The sequence below is a fragment of the Planococcus citri genome, chromosome 2 (genome assembly GCF_950023065.1).
Source record: "Planococcus citri chromosome 2, ihPlaCitr1.1, whole genome shotgun sequence".
Lineage (NCBI taxonomy): Eukaryota > Metazoa > Arthropoda > Insecta > Hemiptera > Pseudococcidae > Planococcus > Planococcus citri.
The window spans coordinates 80,944,393-80,966,722 of NC_088678.1; the positions used below are offsets into that span (position 1 = coordinate 80,944,393).

At 37.0% G+C, this 22,330-nt stretch overlaps 1 protein-coding gene across 2 annotated transcripts in view; it reads right to left on the bottom strand.

The window, feature by feature from the left end:
* The window catches only part of Akap200 (A kinase anchor protein 200), a 130,561-nt gene that overhangs the window by 71,330 nt on the left and 36,901 nt on the right, over positions 1–22,330 (bottom strand). For both annotated transcript variants that reach the window (XM_065353454.1, XM_065353453.1), the window contains exon 2: positions 1,717–2,060. In XM_065353454.1, the coding sequence (XP_065209526.1) occupies positions 1,717–1,914 (198 nt within the window). In that variant the 5' untranslated portion in view covers positions 1,915–2,060. The remainder of the gene's footprint in view (positions 1–1,716; positions 2,061–22,330) is intronic.

The following is a 22,330-nucleotide window of genomic DNA, read 5'->3' on the forward strand; positions in this document are numbered from 1 at the left end:
CCGAGGACAACAGCCATGGCACTGTGCTACTCTACAGCAGAGTATGGATGTGCCGCCTAGGGGCGATCAGCATATGTTAAGAAGATTGACATTGCTCTCAACAACACCATGAGAATTGTGTCTGCCTGCCTAAGACCAACCAGTGTTAAACACCTACCAAGAATATGTGGCATTGCACCCCCTGGGATAAGACAGTGTATGGTAGCGGATGTAGAGAGAACAAAAAAAGAACAAGACCCCCACCACGTTATGTTCAACCAGAAGGAGGTGACCCCAAGGCTGAAGTCCAGGAGGAGCTTTATGAAGGAGACCCATGTGATGAAAGTGGATCCAGCAGAAGATAGAGAGAAAAGATGGTCGGATCTGGAAAAGACCACATGTAACGAGAACCTGGCAAATGGACACAAACTGCCATATATAGAGTGGCTCACTCTGAACTGGATCCGAGCCGGATGCGCCTGGACAGCAGTCAACCTTACCAGATGGGGTATTCAGGATGATGTGAAGTGTGCGGATTGTGGACAAATACAGACTGACAATCACCTCCTCGTATGTGGCACAGGCACTGCATACACCAGAGAGGAGCTGTGGGGAGAAATGAACAATCGCACAGAAGACCTGGTGCAGAGATGGAAGGGGAGAATTTGAAGTGATCCGAATGTCCCGGACACGAGAAGAAGAAGAAGAAACGAATGCACCTAATGGAGCCTTCAAAATTGTAACACCCCCCCCCCCCCTTAGACTATTTCTCCGCCACATCTTTTTTCAGATTCGGGTACTTGACTGCGAGTTGTACAATTTATTTTCATTTTTTCGAGCTTTTTCATTCAATTTCGCGCAAATCAGTCATATTGACAAGATAAAAATTGAAGTTTTTTTGTAGTGGAAGGGGAGGGGGCGGTGGGTGAAAAATTACAGACTGGTATCAGAAAAAATATCAATTTTGCCTTTTAAAAGTTTTTTTTATTTCTATTGATCCAAAATTTCAAATGCTGCAAAAAAGGGACAAAAACCAGAACTCCCTCTTGAAATTGGCAATTAGGTGATACCTCGTTCAACTTTCTTCATGCTTCGATCTATTTCTCAAATTCAAATTTTCCAGCTTCGATCATGAAGTCAATTTTATGTCAAGAAAAAAACAATTGAGGGGAGAAGAGAAGAGAGGAGGAAATAAGGACACGAATTAGTTTTGCTATGCATGATATCAGTTGGTCGATGGCACAATCATGCAATTATTCGTTTCAATCATCTTATATTTCACTCGTTAGAACGCATCGTTATCTACATCGATTACATGACCTCTTCTCTTTCCCTGCTTTCGTATTCCTTATCAAACGAATAAAAGTGAAAAATCCACTAAAATACATAAGTACAACGTTTTCAGAAATCTAATCAGTCAATTTTTCCTTCCTATGATAATGTGACAATAAACGATCAAATATTGTAGCATCGTCGTGGGAGGTGATATCATCGTCGAAAGTGATACAAAAACAATTTTGATAATCTAAATCACGTCATCTCGGACTTGGCACTGATAACTGATAAGAACATTATCACTGTCATAGACGCCAGATATTTGGAAGAACAAAATTTTTAAAAAAATTTCCACGTTCAACTCCACAAAATTTCTACATACGTTTAGGGTACGAGATCCACGAGGTGAACCCCCCTCCCCCTCAAATTCCAGTATAGTACATAAACATTTAATATGCAAACCTGCTGTTCGGCTGTAACGGTCGATGTGGTGGTGGTGGATCCGTTGGCGTTTACTTTGGCGGCTGCGGCTGAATCGGCTTCGGGGATTTTTTCCAATTTCTCTTCGACGTTGGTGGTAACAGCGCCGTTTTCGAGTTCGCCGCCTTTTTTCGGCGTACCCGAAATATCTACCGAGCGCTTACTCTGTCTAGCACCCATCTCGTGCCGGATTGATCACTTCGCGAATGGAAAACAACAAAAATAACAACAACAATAACACCGCGCACCGATGCACACTTATTAGATTCTCGTTACAATCACGTGTCACGTCCACGGCACTCGCGTTCGTTCTCTACAAGTACAATCTGAAACACAAGACGAATAGAAAAATATTATACATTAAATACCGCACAGTACTACCAACATGGCACATTGAAGAGAAAAAAAATCAACATTAATAGAACACGAGTATAAGTATGTATGTATTAATAAGAATAGTTTCTCAACAGTATATATGTATGGAATGATTTACGCCGCTAATTAATCGTGTATTATCGTTCCTAATATCCACCTCTCTTTCCTTCTCCTTCCCACTTCCCAGAAATGAGGTACAAAGTTCAATTATTTTTATACACACGATTGTATTTTTTCCTTCAACTCGTAACTAATCGACGTAATATTTTTTTTTAAATTTCATCTCAGATAAGTCTGTCCTAAACCGATCATTCGAAGCAATTGCAGATCGTTGAGAGAATGTGACTACTGCAGCTGCGTGTTACCTGTACAGAGGAGAGTAACACAGGTATTCCGATATCTTATCGCTCTCACAGCACCCAACCAAGTACAACCTACATATAAGCAGCTCGTATCAATACTTTTTTTTTACGCTGTAAAAATACTGTATCGCTTTCCGTTTATTATGTTTTATTTTCGATTTCGATCGACTCGACTCTGGAGCATAACACGATTGCATTATCAACAATCCGTGAATTCTGTTCGTCACAACAATTCACCCGACGATGTGGTCTGGTGTTCGCCTCACCCACTCACCGAAACGCACGTAATGTGTCTTAATAATTATTTCAAAGACGAAATATGTTGTATTTACGGAGAACACGATGACGACCGTATTCAGCGATTAAATGTCTCACTTTGGTGTGAAATATTGCCCCGGACCCCTCCCCTCAACTCATCAACTTAGGTAGTAGCCATTGTGCAGGAAAACATTTGGCAAATATTTACAAATGGTTGCCTATACTCGCTCACACCAATCAAGGCCACCACGTGGTAAAAACATACTTATTTTCTCCACGATGACTAACAGTAAGATCTTCGAAGTCTCAATTGAGGAGGAGGGGGTGCAGGGGAGAGGTGATGAGCTTCATTAAAATATAATCTAAAGCCAACTTCGAGACAAACTCACGAGTATTCCCAGAAACTATCTTAAAATACTTTCTAAAAATTTGAAATTTAGTGAAAGAAGTGTGGTGGGGTGGGGGGGGGGGGGGGGTTTGGAAAGCGCCAAATCTAATACTGCATAATTTTTGTGACAGTATAGGAGGGTTCACAGAAGAGGAACAGCAAAATGAAACATGATAAGATTTCTTCGAATAAATTTTCTAAATTTTTCTTCTCTTCTCGAGGAATAGTCCAGTAACTTTAGCAAAAAAATAGGGGCTATAGTGAATCTCTAGGCGGCAAGCTGATTTTTGGTATACTGGTCCATTTTGATGTCCTGAAAACGAATCCGAGGAGTCCCCAACTGTCCGAGGTGAGCTTTCCCCCAAATTGTGGATCTTAGCCCCCCAAAATAGGGTTTTGGCCAATATATCGAAAAATATCGACTCTAGCGCAAAAATGATTGAAGAATGTTGTTCTACGTTAAATTTCCGATCTATTGATATATCAATTGTTTTCCCCCCCCCAAGGGGGGTGGAACTACAACCATTCAAAAAAGGGGGGTTTCCTGAAAAATACATAAAGGATATAGGCGCCTGAGGGGGGTGAAATAGTCCCCGAAAGCGTTCGAGTTGATATCAGCATGGAAGGTGGGTCCCATCGAGAAACTTCCGCGTGAAAAATTTCAGATCGGCACCGCCTCCCCTTTTTGGGGAACCCCCCTTTTCTGTAATTTCAATACCAATTTTCTCAGCCCCATTTCAATCGATTTTGAAAATTTTTCAGTATGTTATGTATATTCATAGTAGGTATCCCCACAAAAATTTTCAACCCCCTCCCCTCATATTTACCCCTCAAAATGGTGTGAAAATGTGCCTTGGGGAGGGTTGGGGTAAAATGGAAATTTCGGGGAAAATAACTAAGTATTAATGAGTAGGGTGTCGTTTTCTTATGATTCGATACCGCTGAGCACGAATATGACGTCAGATTTTTTGCTACACTCATCTAGCCCTCTCCACAGCACATAGCCCCCTCAATTTATACTATTTGAAATAAGTTGAAAAACGCTATTTTGAGGAGTAAATATGAGGGGAGGGGGTTGAAAATTTTTGTGGGGATACCTACTATGAATATACATAACATACTGAAAAATTTTCAAAATCGGTTGAAATGGGGCTGAGAAAATTGGTATTGAAATTACAGAAAAGGGGGGTTCCCCAAAAAGGGGAGGTGGTGCCGATCTGAAATTTTTCACGCGGAAGTTTCTCGATGGGACCCACCTTCCATGCTGATATCAACTCGAACGCTTTCGGGGACCATTTCACCCCCCTCAGGCGCCTATATCCTTTATGTATTTTTCAGGAAACCCCCTTTTTTGAATGGTTGTAGTTCCACCCCCCTTGGGGGGGAGAAAAACAATTGATATATCAATAGATCGGAAATTTAACGTAGAACAACATTCGTCAATCATTTTTGCGCTAGAGTCGATATTTTTCGATATATTGGCCAAAACCATATTTTGGGGGGCTAAGATCCACAATTTGGGGGAAAGCTCACCTCGGACAGTTGGGGACTCCTCGGATTCGTTTTCAGGACATCAAAATGGACCAGCATACCAAAAATCAGCTTGCCACCTAGAGATTCACTATTCAATGCTAAAGTTACTGGACTAGAAACAATGGTTCCAAACCTGTCATGGGCTACCAATTTCATTTCCAATAAGGACGGCATCTCAACTGGCAGAAAATTTTTTTTGAACTGGACAAAGCTAAATCAATAGAGCATGCAAAAATACTCCATCAATCAAAATTTCAGATGCTGAAGTGCATTTTATGATTTTTGGTGAATTTTTGAAACTGAAATTTGGGCCCAAATTGGTCAAAATCTCAATTTTACCCATCAAATTGACCTAGAAAGCTGAAATTTATACTTGGTGTAGTTCAGACCACCCTCCCCACCCAAATCGATTGAACGAGCTTTTTGAAAATTAAAATTCCCACAAGAGTATTCTGGAGTCAAAAATGGTGAAATGCCCCTGTCATCAGATTTTTTCAAAATTGAAATCAAACACTGTCGGGTAGCTCTAAAAAAATTTTCAACTTGCAAATCCCCCCCCCCCCCCCAATAAATTATGAAAAAAGTTTTTTTTGGAAGAGAAAGTGAACTTTTGGAAATTTTAATATTCAAAAAATCTGCAGGAGGCTCCAAAACCATTCAAAACAGTTTGAAACAGTTTCCAACAGATTCCGAAGGTCAAAAATAGGGTACACATCATATCTCAGCTTTCTGGGTCAATTTGGTAAAATTTTCATTTTTCCTCATTTTGGGCCCAAATTTGATTTTTTCAATAATTCGCCAAAAATCAAAAAATACATTTCAGCACCTGAAATATTGTAATATTCTGGCTAGATTTCATCAGTATTTTCATCCACTAACTTTAACCGTGTCACTAATAGGTTCAACTCATTCATCCCCTAATTCAATTAAAACTCTAAAATCAAAATATTTACTCACGCTTTCAAAACTCATTAAGCGTTGTAAATTTAAAATCAAACACTTACCCACGATTCTCGAGTCAATTAATAAACAGTAAAAATTTATAGCTGTGGGCTCTCTGATTCCCACAGCCACCCCCGATTCACAAGATAATTCGGTGCTCATAAAATATGTCAAAAAAAACCGAAATTTGAATAACGTTAATATTTCTCATAATAAAATGTTGACACTTATAACAATTTGTACAAGAGCTAATGAGCTCTAAGTGAGGAGGTTGGTTACAAAGTTAGACAAACGCCACTTCCACAAAAATCGAGTTACATATTGATTCTTATAGGATTTTTAACGCTCTTTTCATTGCCGAGGTCCGTTATTTTCAATATAGTACGTAAAAGGGTAAAGAACGCGCTCAAAGTTTTGCCTTAGTTTCAAACACAGACATGTGCAAATTGTCTCAAGTTTCAAAAACAGACATATCCAACTAAGATGATAGGATATGTCTCATTTTGAAACTAAGATAATGTTCACATGTCTGTGTTTGAAACTAAGGCAAAACTTTGATCGCGTTTTTTGACCTTTTATGTGCTATTTTGAAACTAAGGGACCTCAGAAACGGAAAGAGGGTTAAAAATCCTATACATATCAAAACCTAACTGATCTAGACAGCTTCAATTTCAAATTATCTTCATCTTGGTTTCAAAATCAGACAAGTGCATTTTCAGGTTCTTTTTATTAGTGGGGGGGGGGGGGGGGGGTGATGGTGGAAGGATATTTTTTGTATTTTTGTTACTCAGTATCATCACTACAATTTGTCAAATGTCCCCCGCCTTTACAATGCTGTATATTTTTGTAACAAAAAACATAGATTTTCTCAAAATCAACCCTGTGGCGTTTGTCTAACTTTGTAACCAAGCTCCTCAAGTACTTTTTAAACCCCTTTAAAATTAACCACAAGTATGTACATTCAAAACATTGACCTGACATTTTCAACTTCCTTTATCACTTACTGATTATTCAGAATTGTAACCCTTTTTCATTTGTCACGTGCACACACCCTCCAAATCGAAATTTTACAATGTCATAAATGTCACCTGCATTTCGAAATTGCGCATCCTTTTTGATCCTTTCCCAAAATAAATTTAGATCAAATTGTCTTACTGATTTGCCCAATGCCAAAGCCCTCCCTCTCAAAACAAACCAAATTTTGTTATAAATACAATTAGGGTGAGTTTACAAATCCTCAGTTGTTTTCGGATCTTTAAAATAGATACTTCAAGTTCTGTTTTACAGTTCGTTTCTCAACTACCTACTTTGTATTTTTGAAAGTTCGTTACTGAATTTTGTCATTATCTAGTTTACAGTTCATTTATTTTGTTCACTAATTTTCAAGTATTGTTTTTTTTTTTTTTTTTTTGAGATTTATTGAATTTATTTGCGAATCAATTTATTGGTCAATTATTTCTACTCTCGAGTCAATGAACGTTTTTTATTGCGCATTTTATAATTTTTCACCAGATCATTTGACAATTTCGATTTTTGGTTTGCGAAACCATTTACAGCACTAGAGATTACCTGTAGCCTATATTTTACTAGTTCAATTTATTCGACAATCGGGAAGTCTCCCTTTGGAGTTTTATTTATTTATTTATTTATTTTTAGTTTATTTTTCCTTACTTCGCCTAAACTTAATTTCAAATTTTTGTATTTTGTGTAAATAATGATTTAAATATTTTCCAAATTTAACCATAAATTTAGATTTTCATAAAATTAGGTTTTATTACTTTTTTTATCCAAAATTTTGTAAATTTCTATCTTAAATTTATCAAATTATTTGAAAACTTGAATTTTCAAATTTTATCTACTTAATTAAAACTTGAGGAATATAACAATATTGTCTAGTGATGTATTTTCGCCCTTTCGAACTTGCTATACCCACTTCAAAAAAATTTTCAGGCAATTCACCTCCCTTGTGAGTAAACTTCCATCTTGAATTTGACCAATATTTAATGTTTATACAGAACACGCCAAGATATTTTTTATCAAAATTTGAAGCATTTCAATTCCTCAAACGTTGACTGGCATAATTGCAATCTATGTAAACCACTCTCGATGATCTCATTTTCGCCGAATTCGCAGTTCAACACGGATGACACGCGTCAAAAACAGGTATGTCTCAGTACATGCTACATGAATTCGGCGTCCTTCGAAATATTATTATGGCATACCGCAACAATACGATAAAATTTTCGAGCCATCACGTGCGTTGTCAAAACGCGAGTAAGTATAATTGAAAAACACGACGACGACGACGATGAGTAAACAACCAACGCCAATTTCGACTTCGACGACGAAAAATATAAGGTGCGAAATCGCCCAAGCACCGAAGTCGAATCAGTATAAATATAGGTAAGTTAGTCAATCAGTCAGCCAGTCAGTGAGTGAATTCGCGTAGGCGGTTATAGGAGAGACGCTGTCAACTTGAGATATCACCTCGAATGAATACTCGACAACACCCTACAAAACAGCAATCTGACTCTCGAGTTGAACATTGAACATTGTACTCGACGTACTCATTTGTACCATGGTGTAGGTATTCGCGTATGTAGTTAGCCGGATACGAGCTAAAACTCCATTTTCCGCTGCTTGAGAATCCACCTTATAGTAATACATAAACCGAGCCTATCCTACGCTGCATGCAGATTGGAATACACCTTGTTTTCCAATTAGGAGATAATCCGTTCGTGATGTGGACATTGTACGAGTAAATAGTATACTATATCGTGACACTCCCAATATCGATATCGGTGCACAAGAGTCGAGATCAGCAGTTGCCTCTCTGTCTCCACTCTGCAGTTCCTCTCCAGCGCTCATCTCTGTTCTGCCGAGAGTTAATCTGTTACACGTACTACACGAGATGATGATGGCACGCGAGAGAAGCGATCACGTAATTTATTAGAAAAAAAAATCTTTACACACGTATCTGTTTAGCTGCGGTAAAAAAACACAAGATGAGGAGGGAGGGGGGGCTACCGAAAAAGTAATTAGAATCTCATTTATGCGAGAAATTCTTTCTTATCGTGGTTACACAATTTACTCGTGTTCACGATCGTCGAGTTCCTTCATTCGTAGCGATTCTTGCTGCACTTGAGAAAATCAATTCTGATGAAAGATGATCTAGAATACCATCGAACTGATCTACATCGATATGAAAGTCCATTTTTGAAAATCTTCTTGAGTCAGAAATAAAAATAAGCTACAAATCCTGGAGACTTTCAGCCACGAGTATATCTGCGATCAGTTTTCATTACAAACCTTCTTCTCATTTCACTTCATTTTTTTTCATTTTATTTTTTTACAGCAACGTCGCCGTCGTAATTGCGCGCTAATTCTCTCATCTCGGCGTACTTCAGCCTCGTATATCATCAAACGTAACCGCGCCGCCATATCTCCACCGAAGACCGGTTTATCGATGATTTATAGAGAAATGCACCGCATCCAAGTGGCAGCGACGTGAGGCAAGTTACCTACATGACATGATATGCGTACGTACGTAGTAAGTACGACCGTATAGCATGCAGCATGCAGCTGCAGGAGGATGCTGATGCCATCGCTGTAATGCTGTATCTCACTATAGCATACTCTACTCTCCAATTCTCCAAAGCCAAAGGGTACTCTCAACCGAGAGTTGTCACCTCACGCTCGCAAAAACCAAAACCTATTTAACGCGTCGTCCGCATGAAGATGCGTATCACGATTTTCATCTCCCACTCGTTGAACTACCATATCGTATCATACGCTGCCTTGTCACCGGTTCGTGGGCAGTTCCAACAGTACCTAACGAGTAACGACCGCTATTTATTTATAGCATACTTCGCACAGATGTACGTATCATCGCGTAAATTATTCTACGAGAATGACAAACGAAAACGCAAACCAACGTCCAGCAACTCGCTACGCTGCTCTACGACGATGACCTCATTATACATTATAAACGATATGAAAATTTACCGCAGCCAAACTACGTACTATTTGGAAAGTAGGTAAGAAAACGGCGATTATCGAGAAAATGGTCTAGTTTCTTTCATCAATTGAACGAAAATGCTCACTGGATGCTGATTGCTGAAGTGTGCGATCGTCATCTTTGACGAACGAATCGTTTACGAACGAACATGGACAACATAAACAGGACAAATTGGAAGAGAATGTGTTCGAATATTTCACTGGAGGGGGGAGGAGGTTAAATAAAAATTATTTCTAACTTTTTTTTTTTCAAAGAAAACTGGGAACAAAAAGTAAAAAAAAAATCAAAATCTTGAGAAAAGAAGATTCAAAGTTGAATTGAAGAGCTCTATTCCAAAGTGGGTTAAGTCAAATTTTTTCATTTTTCATAAAACGCATTTGAAATTTTTGATGTAGAATTTGTTCTGTTCCTGAAGTGGCACCAATTGTAGAAGGTTGATACATCCTTCCTCTCTTTGGACAAAAAAAATCGATCGTAGAAAAAGTTATTTTTTCGACCATTTTGCACCACTGAAGTTGAAAAATCAATGACTTAACCCACTTTGGAAATAAGAATCGCCGTAAGAATGGAATCTGCCGTTTTGAACCGTACAAACTGCACATTTCGTGTTTTTTTCTTCTGAAATTGGTTAAGTCTTCCTTTCACAACTTTAGACTGTCCAATATGAAGTTGAAACATCAATGACTTAACCCACTTTGGAAATAAGAATCGCCGTAAGAATGAAATCCGCCGTTTTGAACCCTACAAACTGCACATTTCGTGTTTTTTTCTTCTGAAATTGGTCAAGTCTTCCTTTCACAACTTTGGACTGTCAAATATGAAGTTGAAACATCAATGACTTAACCCACTTTGGAAATAAGAATCGCCGCACAGTGGGCCACATACCCCCAAAAACGGCGATAATTCGGTTTCAACCCTCATTGATGTGATACGTCGAATAATACATTTTCGAGGTCGTAGAATTCGAATCTGCACTTATTTTTTTTGTAGGGGTGGGGGGGTGAGGCGTGGGGAGCGGGAAAATTTGAAATGTTGCTTATATTATCGTGTAATATATCGATTAATATGTTTTCGAGGTCGTAGAGTTCGAATATGGAGTTATTTTTTTGGTAGGGGTGAGGGGTGAGGCGCGGGGAGGAAGGAATTTCAAATTTTGCTTATATTATTGTGTAATATGTCGATTGATATGTTTTCGAAGTCGTAGAACTTGAATCTGCACTTATTTTGTTTGTAGGGGTGAGGGGTGAGGCGTGGGGGAGTGAAAAATTCCAAATTTACTTTTTGATGTTTTCTTATACCACTGATTTTTAAAGTTTGCAGTTTTTTACACAAAATCAGAACACATTTTGGAACAAAACTCATATAATCGCGCAATATCGTGTGTTCTCTTCTGCATAGTGATGTGTATTTAGAAGTAGTGTATATTATGTTTTAGCGATTTTTTGCCCGAAATTGCCCCATTGCTTTGCAGGTTCCTTTTTCTAACAAAAATACATCAATTTTCTTCAGAATAGCGGATATACCTATCGCAATTTTAAGATCGAAACATGATATACTCGATTCAATTTTAATTGAAATACATTATTTGAGTTATAAAATGATTTTTTCAAATCAACAATGAAAAAAACCTCAAAAACATGACAAACGGCATATTAAACGACACAATGAGCAAAATTCACCTCTCCACGCCTCACTTTTAATCCCTACCAGAAAAATAACTCCATATTCGAACGCTACGACCTCGAAAACATATTAATCGATATATTACACAATAATATAAGCAAAATTTGAAATTTTCTTACTCCCCACGCCTCACCCCCTACCCCTACAAAAAAAGTAAGTGCAGATTCGAATTCTACGACCTCGAAAACATATCAATCGACATATTACACAATAATATAAGCAAAATTTGAAATTCCTTCCTCCCCGCGCCTCACCCCCCACCCCTACCAAAAAAATAACTCCATATTCGAACTCTACGACCTCGAAAACATATTAATCGATATATTACACGATAATATAAGCAACATTTCAAATTTTCCCGCTCCCCACGCCTCACCCCCCACCCCTACAAAAAAAATAAGTGCAGATTCGAATTCTACGACCTCGAAAATGTATTATTCGACGTATTGCACATCAATGAGGGTTGAATCCGAATTAGCTGAATCTCACGCAGTGTTGACTTAACCCATTTTGGAAACCAAAAGTAATTTGACTTAACCCACTTTGGAAAAATGTGAATTTTTAAAGGGCTGGCAACACTGATATGAGGTAGGTATGAAAGTTCTGATACCTATGTTTTGTAAGTACCTCTCTGAACTATTGGATGGCGGTGCTAACTCAATTTTTTAAAAATTTGACTTAACCCACTTTGGAATAGAGCTCTTCAATTGAAAAAAGTGGAGAAAAGTAGGACCATCTTATTGCCAGTTTGGCAAGATGAAGCTGCGATTTTCTGGCAATTTTTGACAAAGAATTGAACTTTTCAGCAATTTTGAAACAAAAAATAGAACTTCTAGGCAATACTTACTTTTTGCCGAAAAACAAGGGAGTTTCTAACAACAAAAATTAGAACTTTGTAGCAAACGTAGACAAGAATTTTCTTGTCAAAAAACAGAAGATTTTTATAAAACTTTCATGCAATTTTTGTTGGAAACGTATCACAATTTTGAAAAGAAAAAAAAACAAAAATTTCTGACATTTTTAACAAAAATTCAGACTTTTTGACAATTTTAGCGCAGAAAATAGGGTTTCCACTTACCAGCAATTTTGACAGAGAAGTGGCAACTCCTCATAATCTTCAGAATTCACATAAGAATAGAGCAAAACTTTCAATTTTTGGCGAAAATTTGGACTATTGGGTGATTTTACCACAAAAAAAGGGCTTCCAGGCAATTTTGAAAAAAAAATATGGAGGTTTCAACAATTCTAGTACTTACAGAAAAAATGATTTTCAGCAGAAAAGTAGATACAAATATTTTTTGACAAATTTCAATTTGAAAAATTATTTCAACACAAAAAATAGGGCTTCCAGGCAATTTTGGCAAAAAAAAATATTAAGAACATTTCAACAATTCTAGCACAGAAAATATAATTTTTAGACAGTTTTAGCAAAAAAGTAGGTACCTACAAATACTTTTTGACAATTTTTTATTTTGGAAAAAACAGGACTTTTCGGCAATTTTTGCAAAAAATAGAACTTTGAGGCATTTTGACAATTCCCCGAGTAAAAACAAGAACTTTTCGCAATTTTCGCAAAAAATAAGAACATAATTGCAATTTTGAAAAAAAAACAAGCACTTTTGAATATTTTTGGCAAAAATTCGGACCTTTTTGACAATTTTGGCAGAAAAAGTAGAAGTTTTCAGGCACTGGCAATTGTGTCAAAAAGCACAAGACCTAGTTTTGAGAATTTTGACAAGAAAGCTGAATTTTATGGTAATTTTGAAAAATTGGTAAGAAACACGAATTTCTAATAAGTTTCTTCGTGAAAAAAACAAGGACTTGTGAAAATTTTTGGCAAAAATGCGGATTTTTCGACAATTTTAGTGCAGAAAATAGCACTTCCGGACAATTTGACAAAAAAGACGTATTTTCAGACAATTTTGGCAAAAAATGGAGAATTTGGCAAATTATGAACAAACAGCAGAACTTCCTTCGAGGTAATTTTTGGAAAAAAACACAACAATGTTTTGTCAATTTCGACCCGAAAAAGACTTTTTGGCATTTTAAAGGGAAAACATCACTTTTTTTTTGTAATAATTTTGGCAAAAATTCAATTCTCTGAAGTAGAACAGCAGAGCACCTAGATAAAATCCAAGACAAAGCTGATCACAGAATTTTTTAAAAATCCATGTTTTTCTTCAAAAACCTCAAAACCAGAGTTAATTAGTAGAAAAACTGCAATCACTACAGAATTCTAAAAATGACTAACAACCCATCATCTATAATTTTCAATCATTACACAGCAATCTCTTCGTATAAAGAAACACCTATCGGCTGAAATTATCATAAAAACAGTCCAATTGACATGTTGGGAGATTTACACGATCTCTTAAATCTTAATCACACCATTCTCAAGGTTAACAATGATGATTTAGTTCACATAATTTCGAGCTTTGGTAATACCACGGCACATTACATATAGCTCGTGTAATATACCATATCTCTTCTTCCATATTTCGTTTCAATTGCCAACAGATAATCTCGGCCAAACAAAAGAATGCGCGATTGTCGAAAAAATTATAGTTACGATAATGATACCTATGTTCTCATGAAGAGCGGCGATGGCGTTAAGACAACAATAACAGCGGCATTAAAACAGAAAATACAATTCTTCCGAATGAATTTACAAGTCGTGTAAGTAATGTAATCGACAGCAATGGCGTCTAGCGAGGCCTGCTTCGAATAAGTAAAATTCGACGTTACTGGCGTCGTATTACAAAACACACTCATATAACTCGCCACCAACTCGGCGATCAGTAGCTCAGCTAGTATTACTCAAGCCAAAAAAAAGTGAGACACACATGCCAATGAGAGACAGAGACGCAGATATACATAAAAGAAGTATGATAAACGCGTACGAAATTCATTAACGAATCGCCATAGAGAGGAGGCAGGGAGACGAGCGACGAGGAAGACTTTGCGAACACGCTATAGCTACGCAACATTATTATAATGCTAATTGTTAAGGAATGCGCCTCGCATTGCCTTCATCATCGTGATCTGCAAAGTCGTCTGTAAATTCTTAGATTGTAATTGCCATCACAAACACACACACCTAACGTTAAATAAGTATATCCATTTAATTCGTCATTCGCCTAAGTAACCATAAATACAGGATAGTAGACGGAGGTATCCGTCACGAGTGGTCAAATCACCAAAGACTTGAGATACGTGATGCAGAAACAGGAGGAGATCTCCCCTCAGAGTTGAGGAGGGCCCCTCCTGATACGATCACAACGACGACGACGCAGTAATTCATCATTCGATACGACGACACAGCGAGAAGCATTAAACGATAATATGATCCTGGATTGGTTGGTGCTTTGGCTAGATTATGATTGTTAAAAATTCACGAGCACGCGAGTCATTTTTTCTTTTTTTAGAGTACGTAATGGCAGTAACGATACACTATTTTAAATACGTCTATTGACCATTTATGCGAGAGGCATTAACCAGCGAAAGCGAGATAAGGCTGCTAAGCGATTTTACAACATTACGTGCTTGTAAACGGACATAATGTTTAATACGCCGTAGAGAAGCTCAACGATGTGCTAATGTAATCGTCTATACGTATAAACTTACATATAACGCAGAGTATCTATATTTGTACATAGTACATAGCAAAGCAGGCTTGTTATCATACTACATAAAGTGCTGATACAATAATAATGTTAAGTGGGAAAGAATTTAGTGGTCGGAAAAAAATTCGTAGCCATTTCTAATACGCGAATTTTTAGAACGTTACGAGCGAGCTGAACGATGGATAATTTTATTCTTTGAACAGGAATCGGTAGATTTATATCGGTTTATCAGTTGAATAATTGACGAATTATTGGTAACATTTCATCAACAAACTACTCAAAAATCGTAAGATAATCAGTCAAATTCTCAAAAAAAAACTACATAAATCAGAACTTGAACATTTACGTAAGAATGAAGTATTTCATTCAAAATTTTCAAAAAAAGAATGCAGGGCTCGTTCTTACTTTTTTTTTCATAAAAAAGTTCGAAGAAGTAACGAAAAAGTAACCAAAAATGTGACAAAACATTTTAATGCAGAAAAAAAAATTACCAAAAAAAAAAAACAGAACGTCCAAGTTCATTAAAATTTAAAAATACAACTCGATAGAGTTTGTCTAATTTCAATAAAATAAAGCAGGCTTTCAAGCAACTGTTGCCAAAAACTGGCACTCTTTCGCAATTTTTGCAAAAAAGTTAATTTTTCAACTTTTTGATAAAGAAAGTCGATTTTTCAATTTCTTGATCAAGAAAGTCGATTTTCAATTTTTTGATCAAAAAAGTCGATGTTTCAATTTTTTGATCAAAAAAGTTGATTTTTCAACTTTTAAATGAAGAACGTTTATTTTTTAATTTTTCGATCAAAAAAGTCGATTTTTCAATTTCTTGATCAAAAAAGTCGATTTTTCAATTTTTTGAACAAAAAAGTCAATTTTTCAATTTCTTGATCAAAAAAGTTGATTTTTCAATTTTTTGATCAAAAAGGTTGATTTTTCAATTTTTTGATTGAAAAAAGTCAATTTTTCAACTTTTTTGATAAAGCAGTTGATTTCTAAATTTTTTGATTGAAAAAAGTCAATTTTTCAACTTTTAAATGAAAAATAAAGTCGATTTTTCAATTTCTTGATCAAAAAAGTCAATTTTTCAACTTTTAAATGAAGAAAGTTGATTTTTCAATTTTTTGATCAAAAAAGCCAATTTTTCAATTGAAGGGTTTAATTCCAAGTCGGCCTAAGTCCATTTTTTCCGTTTCGAGAAAAACACAAATAAGTGTTTTTCTCGCCCTTCCGCTTCAATAATAAATGATGTGATTATATGGCTGTGAAGCTTGATCTTTCTGCTTTAAAGTACCGTATTGGTATTTTTTTAATTTTGCGTATTTTCAGCTCCAGAGCGCGTCAAACAGTCAGAAAAAGTGGACTTAGGCCCTTTTGGAATTATCTGATGTTAAAAATTTCGAAAAAGAGCTGAAAAACGCGTTTTTTCAAAAAAAAATTCACGAATCATTAATTTAATACATTTCTGAAACAATTTCATTCGAAGCACCTTCAAATTTCGTCTCTCGAAAATCGTTGAAAAACTTGAAAAAAAAACCGGCACAACTGCACTTGTATACAAATACTCGTAAAAAATGGATTTAGGCCACTTTGGAATAATCAGCTGTTTTTTCGAGCCGGCAAAACAGCGCTCCTGAGCGAAAAAAGTAACGCCAGGTGTTGGGACAAGGTGATAAAGGTGTTAACCGACCTGTACCAGCAGATGGCGCTGCTAACTCAAAAATGATAAAAATGGACTTAGGCCGACTTGGAATTAAACCCTTCAATTTTTTGATCAAAAAAGCCACTTTTTCAATTTTTTGATCAAAAAAGTCAATTTTTCAACTTTTTTGATAAAGCAGTTGATTTTGAATAAAAAAAGTTGATTTTTAAATTTTTTGATTGAAAAAAGTCGATTTTTCAACTTTTAAATGAAGAATAAAGTTGATTTTTCAATTTTTCGATCAAAAAAGTCGATTTTTCAATTTCTTGATCAAAAAAGTCGATTTTTAAATTTTTTGATAAAGCAGTCGATTTTTAATTTTTTGATCAAAAAGTCGATTTTTCAATTTCTTGATCAAAAAAGTCAATTTTTCAACTTTTAAATGAAGAAAGTTGATTTTTTAATTTTTCGATCAAAAAAGTTGATTTGTCAATTTTTTGATCAAAAAAGTTGATTTTTCAATTTTTTGATCAAAAAAGTTGATTTTTCAATTTTTTGATCAAAAAAGTCAATTTTTCAATTTTTTGATTTAAAAAAGTCGATTTTTCAACTTTTAAATGAAGAAAGTTGATTTTTTAAGTTTTCGATCAAGAAAGTCGATTTTTCAATTTCTTGATCAAAAAAGTTGATTTTTTAGTTTTTTGATCAAAAAAGTCGATTTTTCAACTTTTTGATGAAGCAGTCGATTTTTCAATTTAATGATCAAGAAAGTCAATTTTTCAATTTTTTGATCAAAAAAGTCAGGTTTTCAACATTTTGATAAAGCAGTCGATTTGTAATTATGGATCAAAAAAAGTCAATTTTTCAATTTTTTGATCAAAAAAGTCAATTTTTCAACTTTTTGATAAAGCAGTCGATTTTTAATTTACTTACGAGTATGGATCAAAAAAGTCGATTTTTCAACTTTTAAATAAAGAAAGTCGAAAATAAAAGTGATTGATTGATTGATTGATTGATTTTTTAACTTCTTCACAAAACAGTTCATTTTTCAAATTTCTGATGAAAAAAAAAACATTTTTCAACTTTGCAATCTGTGGCAAAAAAAACGAGGCTAGCCTGACTTTTAACTACATTTCCCAAAACTACTGGAAAGATCACTTTCGTTTTTGCAAAACTGAACTCTAGCTACTTCAACTGAGCATACCACAGGACGACATCCGGATCCGGAAGACTTTCAGAACAACAAAAACGTCAGTAATCTCAACACTCGTTTTGGAAGTCTCAAAGAGACGCCCTTGCACACACGTTTGTAAAACTGGTAAATAAACATTGACGCCATCAGAAGCGTCATTTTCGTCGCCATCTCACATACTTCGCTCGTCGTAATTTTGGCAAGACGTACCATACCATTACTCGATTAAGTACATACAACCCATAATATTGAAAGCACGCCGCCGCCATCGCGCGGCACGTTCCCCAATAAATAGCAATAGCTCGTCAATAATCAGGAGGAATCGAGCAGCAATGTGTTTTTAATGAATGTTTACATACACACATGTATGTGTAGCACACCCTGGACCCAGCATCGTGCACACGTTTTACACACACCTTCTCTTCTTCTAAATACTACAATACATTGTACACACATTCCATAAATACGAATGAATTCGTAAATACATACGAGTATGTACTACTCGTTCGCACATTTTTCTCCTCCTACTCTCCTTCTCTGGTCTTTAGACGAGGCGACGACATGACGCAGCAGCTAAATATGTAACCAATACCCGAAGGAATCTGTGATATTTGCCAGATGACGTATTCCGGTCAAATATAACCCGTTTCAACCCGACAGATTAGACGTAATCGAATAAATTACGAATAATTAAACGGTAATTGAAGATTCCAACCGAGACATTCCACGGTAATTATTCAATTTCGTTCCAACGCTGCTGTGTGGCGTTCTATAACAATCAAACCGGGATGGACTGTACGTAATACGTATGTATTTCAAACACGAGGCATACATACATAATGCTGAGCAGTAGCGTTGTACCGTAGACGAACTCAATTTTCTGCAGGAAGGTACAAAAATTGAAAGAAAATCGTGGATAACATGGACAATTCTCAAAATTTGCAGCCCTTCATACGTTCAATCATCTGCATTTCATGTATGTACTCAAAAAACCGATCAATTTTGAAAAAAAAACATCAAAAATAAGAAAATGTTTGAATCATTCAAATGATGTCCCATAACTCATAGTACTCGAGTGAACGAACAAAAAATATTGTTACGACAAACTGTTCACTTTCAAAATTGAAAAAGCAAACTCAAAATTTCCAAATTTGTTGTGTCCCAGATTCTGAAAAATAAATTTTCAAATTTCAAATTTCATTTGCCCCTTCAATTTTTAACAGAGGCAACCAGTTACAATACTGTTTTTTGTTCGTCTCCTCGAGTACAACGTACAGTTGAATATTGGCAGAAGATTTCCGGAACACCCTGTATGTAAATTAGTATACCTGTTTCTAGTGTCGTAGGCCAGAAAGGACACCATTTAACACACCCTTTCAATAATCTCCTTTCTTCTTATAAAACTCATCATCGTCGTTTAAGCCCCATAGCAGTATATTTCCATCAATGTAGACGAGACAGGCGCAGGCGGCGTCGACCTACGAAACCAAACAGAGGAAAAAACCGCTCGACGTACTTTGACAATCCAAACAATATTGTACGTATATTTTCGATAAAAACACTCACACAATGCATCGATATCATCGAGTATAGGGTACGAATATCATTTCAACGTTGGTAAATATACTTCGCACCTTGAGTAACAAAAATGTAAACTCATAATACGGCGTCTACTCTACTCGTATGTACATTGTAAGCATGCGTAGCAACTCGAGAGCCAGCAGAGCTTCCTTCGTGTCCTATATCTGAAGGCAATGACGACGACTTCGGTGATGATGATGGCGGTATCCGTTCTTTATGCAGCGGCGTCGATGACTACAATAGCCTTCTTCATCTTCCTTCACTCTTACAGCAGCAACTCACACAATCATGAGTGTCTTCCATTGATGGAAAACATATCGAAACTTTCAACTCCAATTTCCAATAACTTCCATCACTATATTCCACACAAAATTCATCGCCGCGTAAGATTCCTCCAATTACAACATCGAAGCAGGCAGCACCTCCTCGTATAGCTGCAGAGAGAACGAGTTCTCCAGTCAAGAACTTGGCTGCTCGCTTTTCGAATGCACGAGTATTTTGAGAGAGCAGGCACCTATTCATATTCGGGTCTAGGTCATTACAGTACATTCTCGCGTCGAGAACAATACATCTCGAAGAAGAAAGATGGAGCAGAAGAAGAAGAAAAAGAAAAACCCACCGCCAGAAGAGGAATTCCCTTTCTCTAGAGTAGTAAAAAGACGACCAAGTAAGCAGTCGCGCCGCGTGTCCGCATATCAATTTCGGATCGTCGCGGCTTCTTTTCGCGTTACTCTATATTTATATACGACTTACGAGCCTTAGCCCAGCCTAGACTAGTCCTTTGATGAACAATTTTCAACAATATCTAGAGATCGCGCGCAGTACTACTATCACACAAGACAACGACGCAATAACAATAACATCCGTGACAAGGTTATCACGTCCGAAGTATACTATTTTTACCTCCAAGACGAAGTGGTAGCAGCATCGACATCGGCAGCATTGGTCACAGGATAACCTACCTGCCTGCCTCAGCCTGCACTATTCATTGACTGGCAGTGACGACTTAAGCAAATTGGTGAACGAACAAGTCGAACAAAAACAACTCTCCCAATTCATTCGTACGTGTGAAAATATTCTCGAGTCATCCGCCCTTCTTCCGCTAGGATCAAATTTTTTTTTCATCGTTTCACGAGCTCGTATTAGAATACCCATCATGAAGAAAAAAATTGATAGGAAGGAACCTATTATCACATGCATAGTACACCGAGTGCTGTTTCTTAAACCTTGGCATACTCCATCACCATCGTCGTCGTCGTCGTCGTAATATGTACCTCCTCATCATTATCTTCATCATCAACATCATCATCATCGCCATCATCAGTATCGTAATCGTCGTAATAGTGGCATGTGTGTCGTGTGTACCAAGCTGCACAACAACCAAATAGATAAAATGTTGTCGTTGTATATTCGGGGCACGTTCAAGGCTACCACGACGAATACCTCAGCGGATCTCACTCTTTTTCCAACCATCTCTGCGTTTTCGTCTCCATCCATCTATTTCTCGTACTCACTCTCACTCAGCCATCTATCCAGTTCCATGTCGCCTATGTACATATTGTACTTCTGCGCAACATCGAATGCACAAAAATATGTCGTCTGTGTACTCTTCGTGTACATATACTATTAAGGAACGTGCCCACTGCCAGCTAACTAGTATTTTATCCGATCTCGTATCCCATATAGTGCACATACACATGGTAAGTCACCTTCTTTGGTGTTATGTTCACTTTTTGCGGCGAATGAGAAGTCAGGAGCATATTATTGATTGTAAGAGAACACACATACAGTCTCTTTTTCGAGCAAGGCTCTGGAGGGCTTATCAGAAACTGAAACCTATCTTATGGTTGGAATCGGCAATGGCTGGTCCAAAGATGATTATCTGCATTGAATTTGATGATAATGGTGAAGATTCCACAAATGGGACAATTGAAGATCATACATGCATTTGTAATGTGGTGCTGTTGATGATCAAACTGAAAGTTGTTCTTGTAAATGGCAAATTTCAAAAAAACCTCCCCCCCCCTAAAGAAAACCATCGAGCATTTACAGTGATCTGGAGAAATTCCACCCAGAGAGAGGAGTACGACAAGGCTGCATTCTTCCCCCTCCTGTTTAATCTATGTGGAGAATACATTAATTGGTGAGATGCTGCCACTAATTGTAGCAGAAAGCGCCAATGACGATGGCTCAGGCGAGTGGCATGGAAGAGAATCAATCGGAGGTATACTAATGTCAAATCTTTGCTACGCTGATGACACAACCCTCATCGCCTCACTTGTCGAAAATATGACCAGTTTTCTGAAATGTCTGGAAGAGGTTAGCGCAAAATATGGCCTGCTGATAAATAAAGCGAAGATGAAAATCATGATTGTGAATCAGCCTGAGAACAACTTTCCTGAAACCCAGGAAATTGAGGGAATCAAAGTGGTGAATCAATTTGTGTACCTAGGATCCATTGTTGATAACAAAGGTGGTAGTGAAGACAAGATAAGACTCCACGAAGCACCTTTCTTGCCCAAAGAGGATATGGTCAGATGCAGCAGTGTGCAAGATTCTGAAGATAAAGCTTATAAATGCTCTAGTTTTTTTAGTTTTTCTCTATGCATCAGAAACCTGGACATGACCAGAGCTGTGGGACTTGAACATTGACTTTTTAGATTTGGACTGCTAGCGGCCCATAAGCTTAACATACTGCTATTGTCTTGAACTTAGTAAGTTGAGGGTTGCAATCTGCACATGCGCCAGCTCTGTAGTCACGTTATACCACCCAGGTACAGTTAAATGGAGGTGCAGGAGGTATAACATTGACACCTGGTGCGACGTCATTTTTCAGATTTTGACATGCGCAGAAGCCAAACCTCGACTAACTGATGAACTATGTTCAAGACCATTGGCTTATATACCGCTAGCAGTCCATATTTAAAAAGTCGATGGACTGAAACGATCCCAAAACTGAAACCGTTTAAATCCACATTCAAATCCAATCCTAAAACTGAAATCGT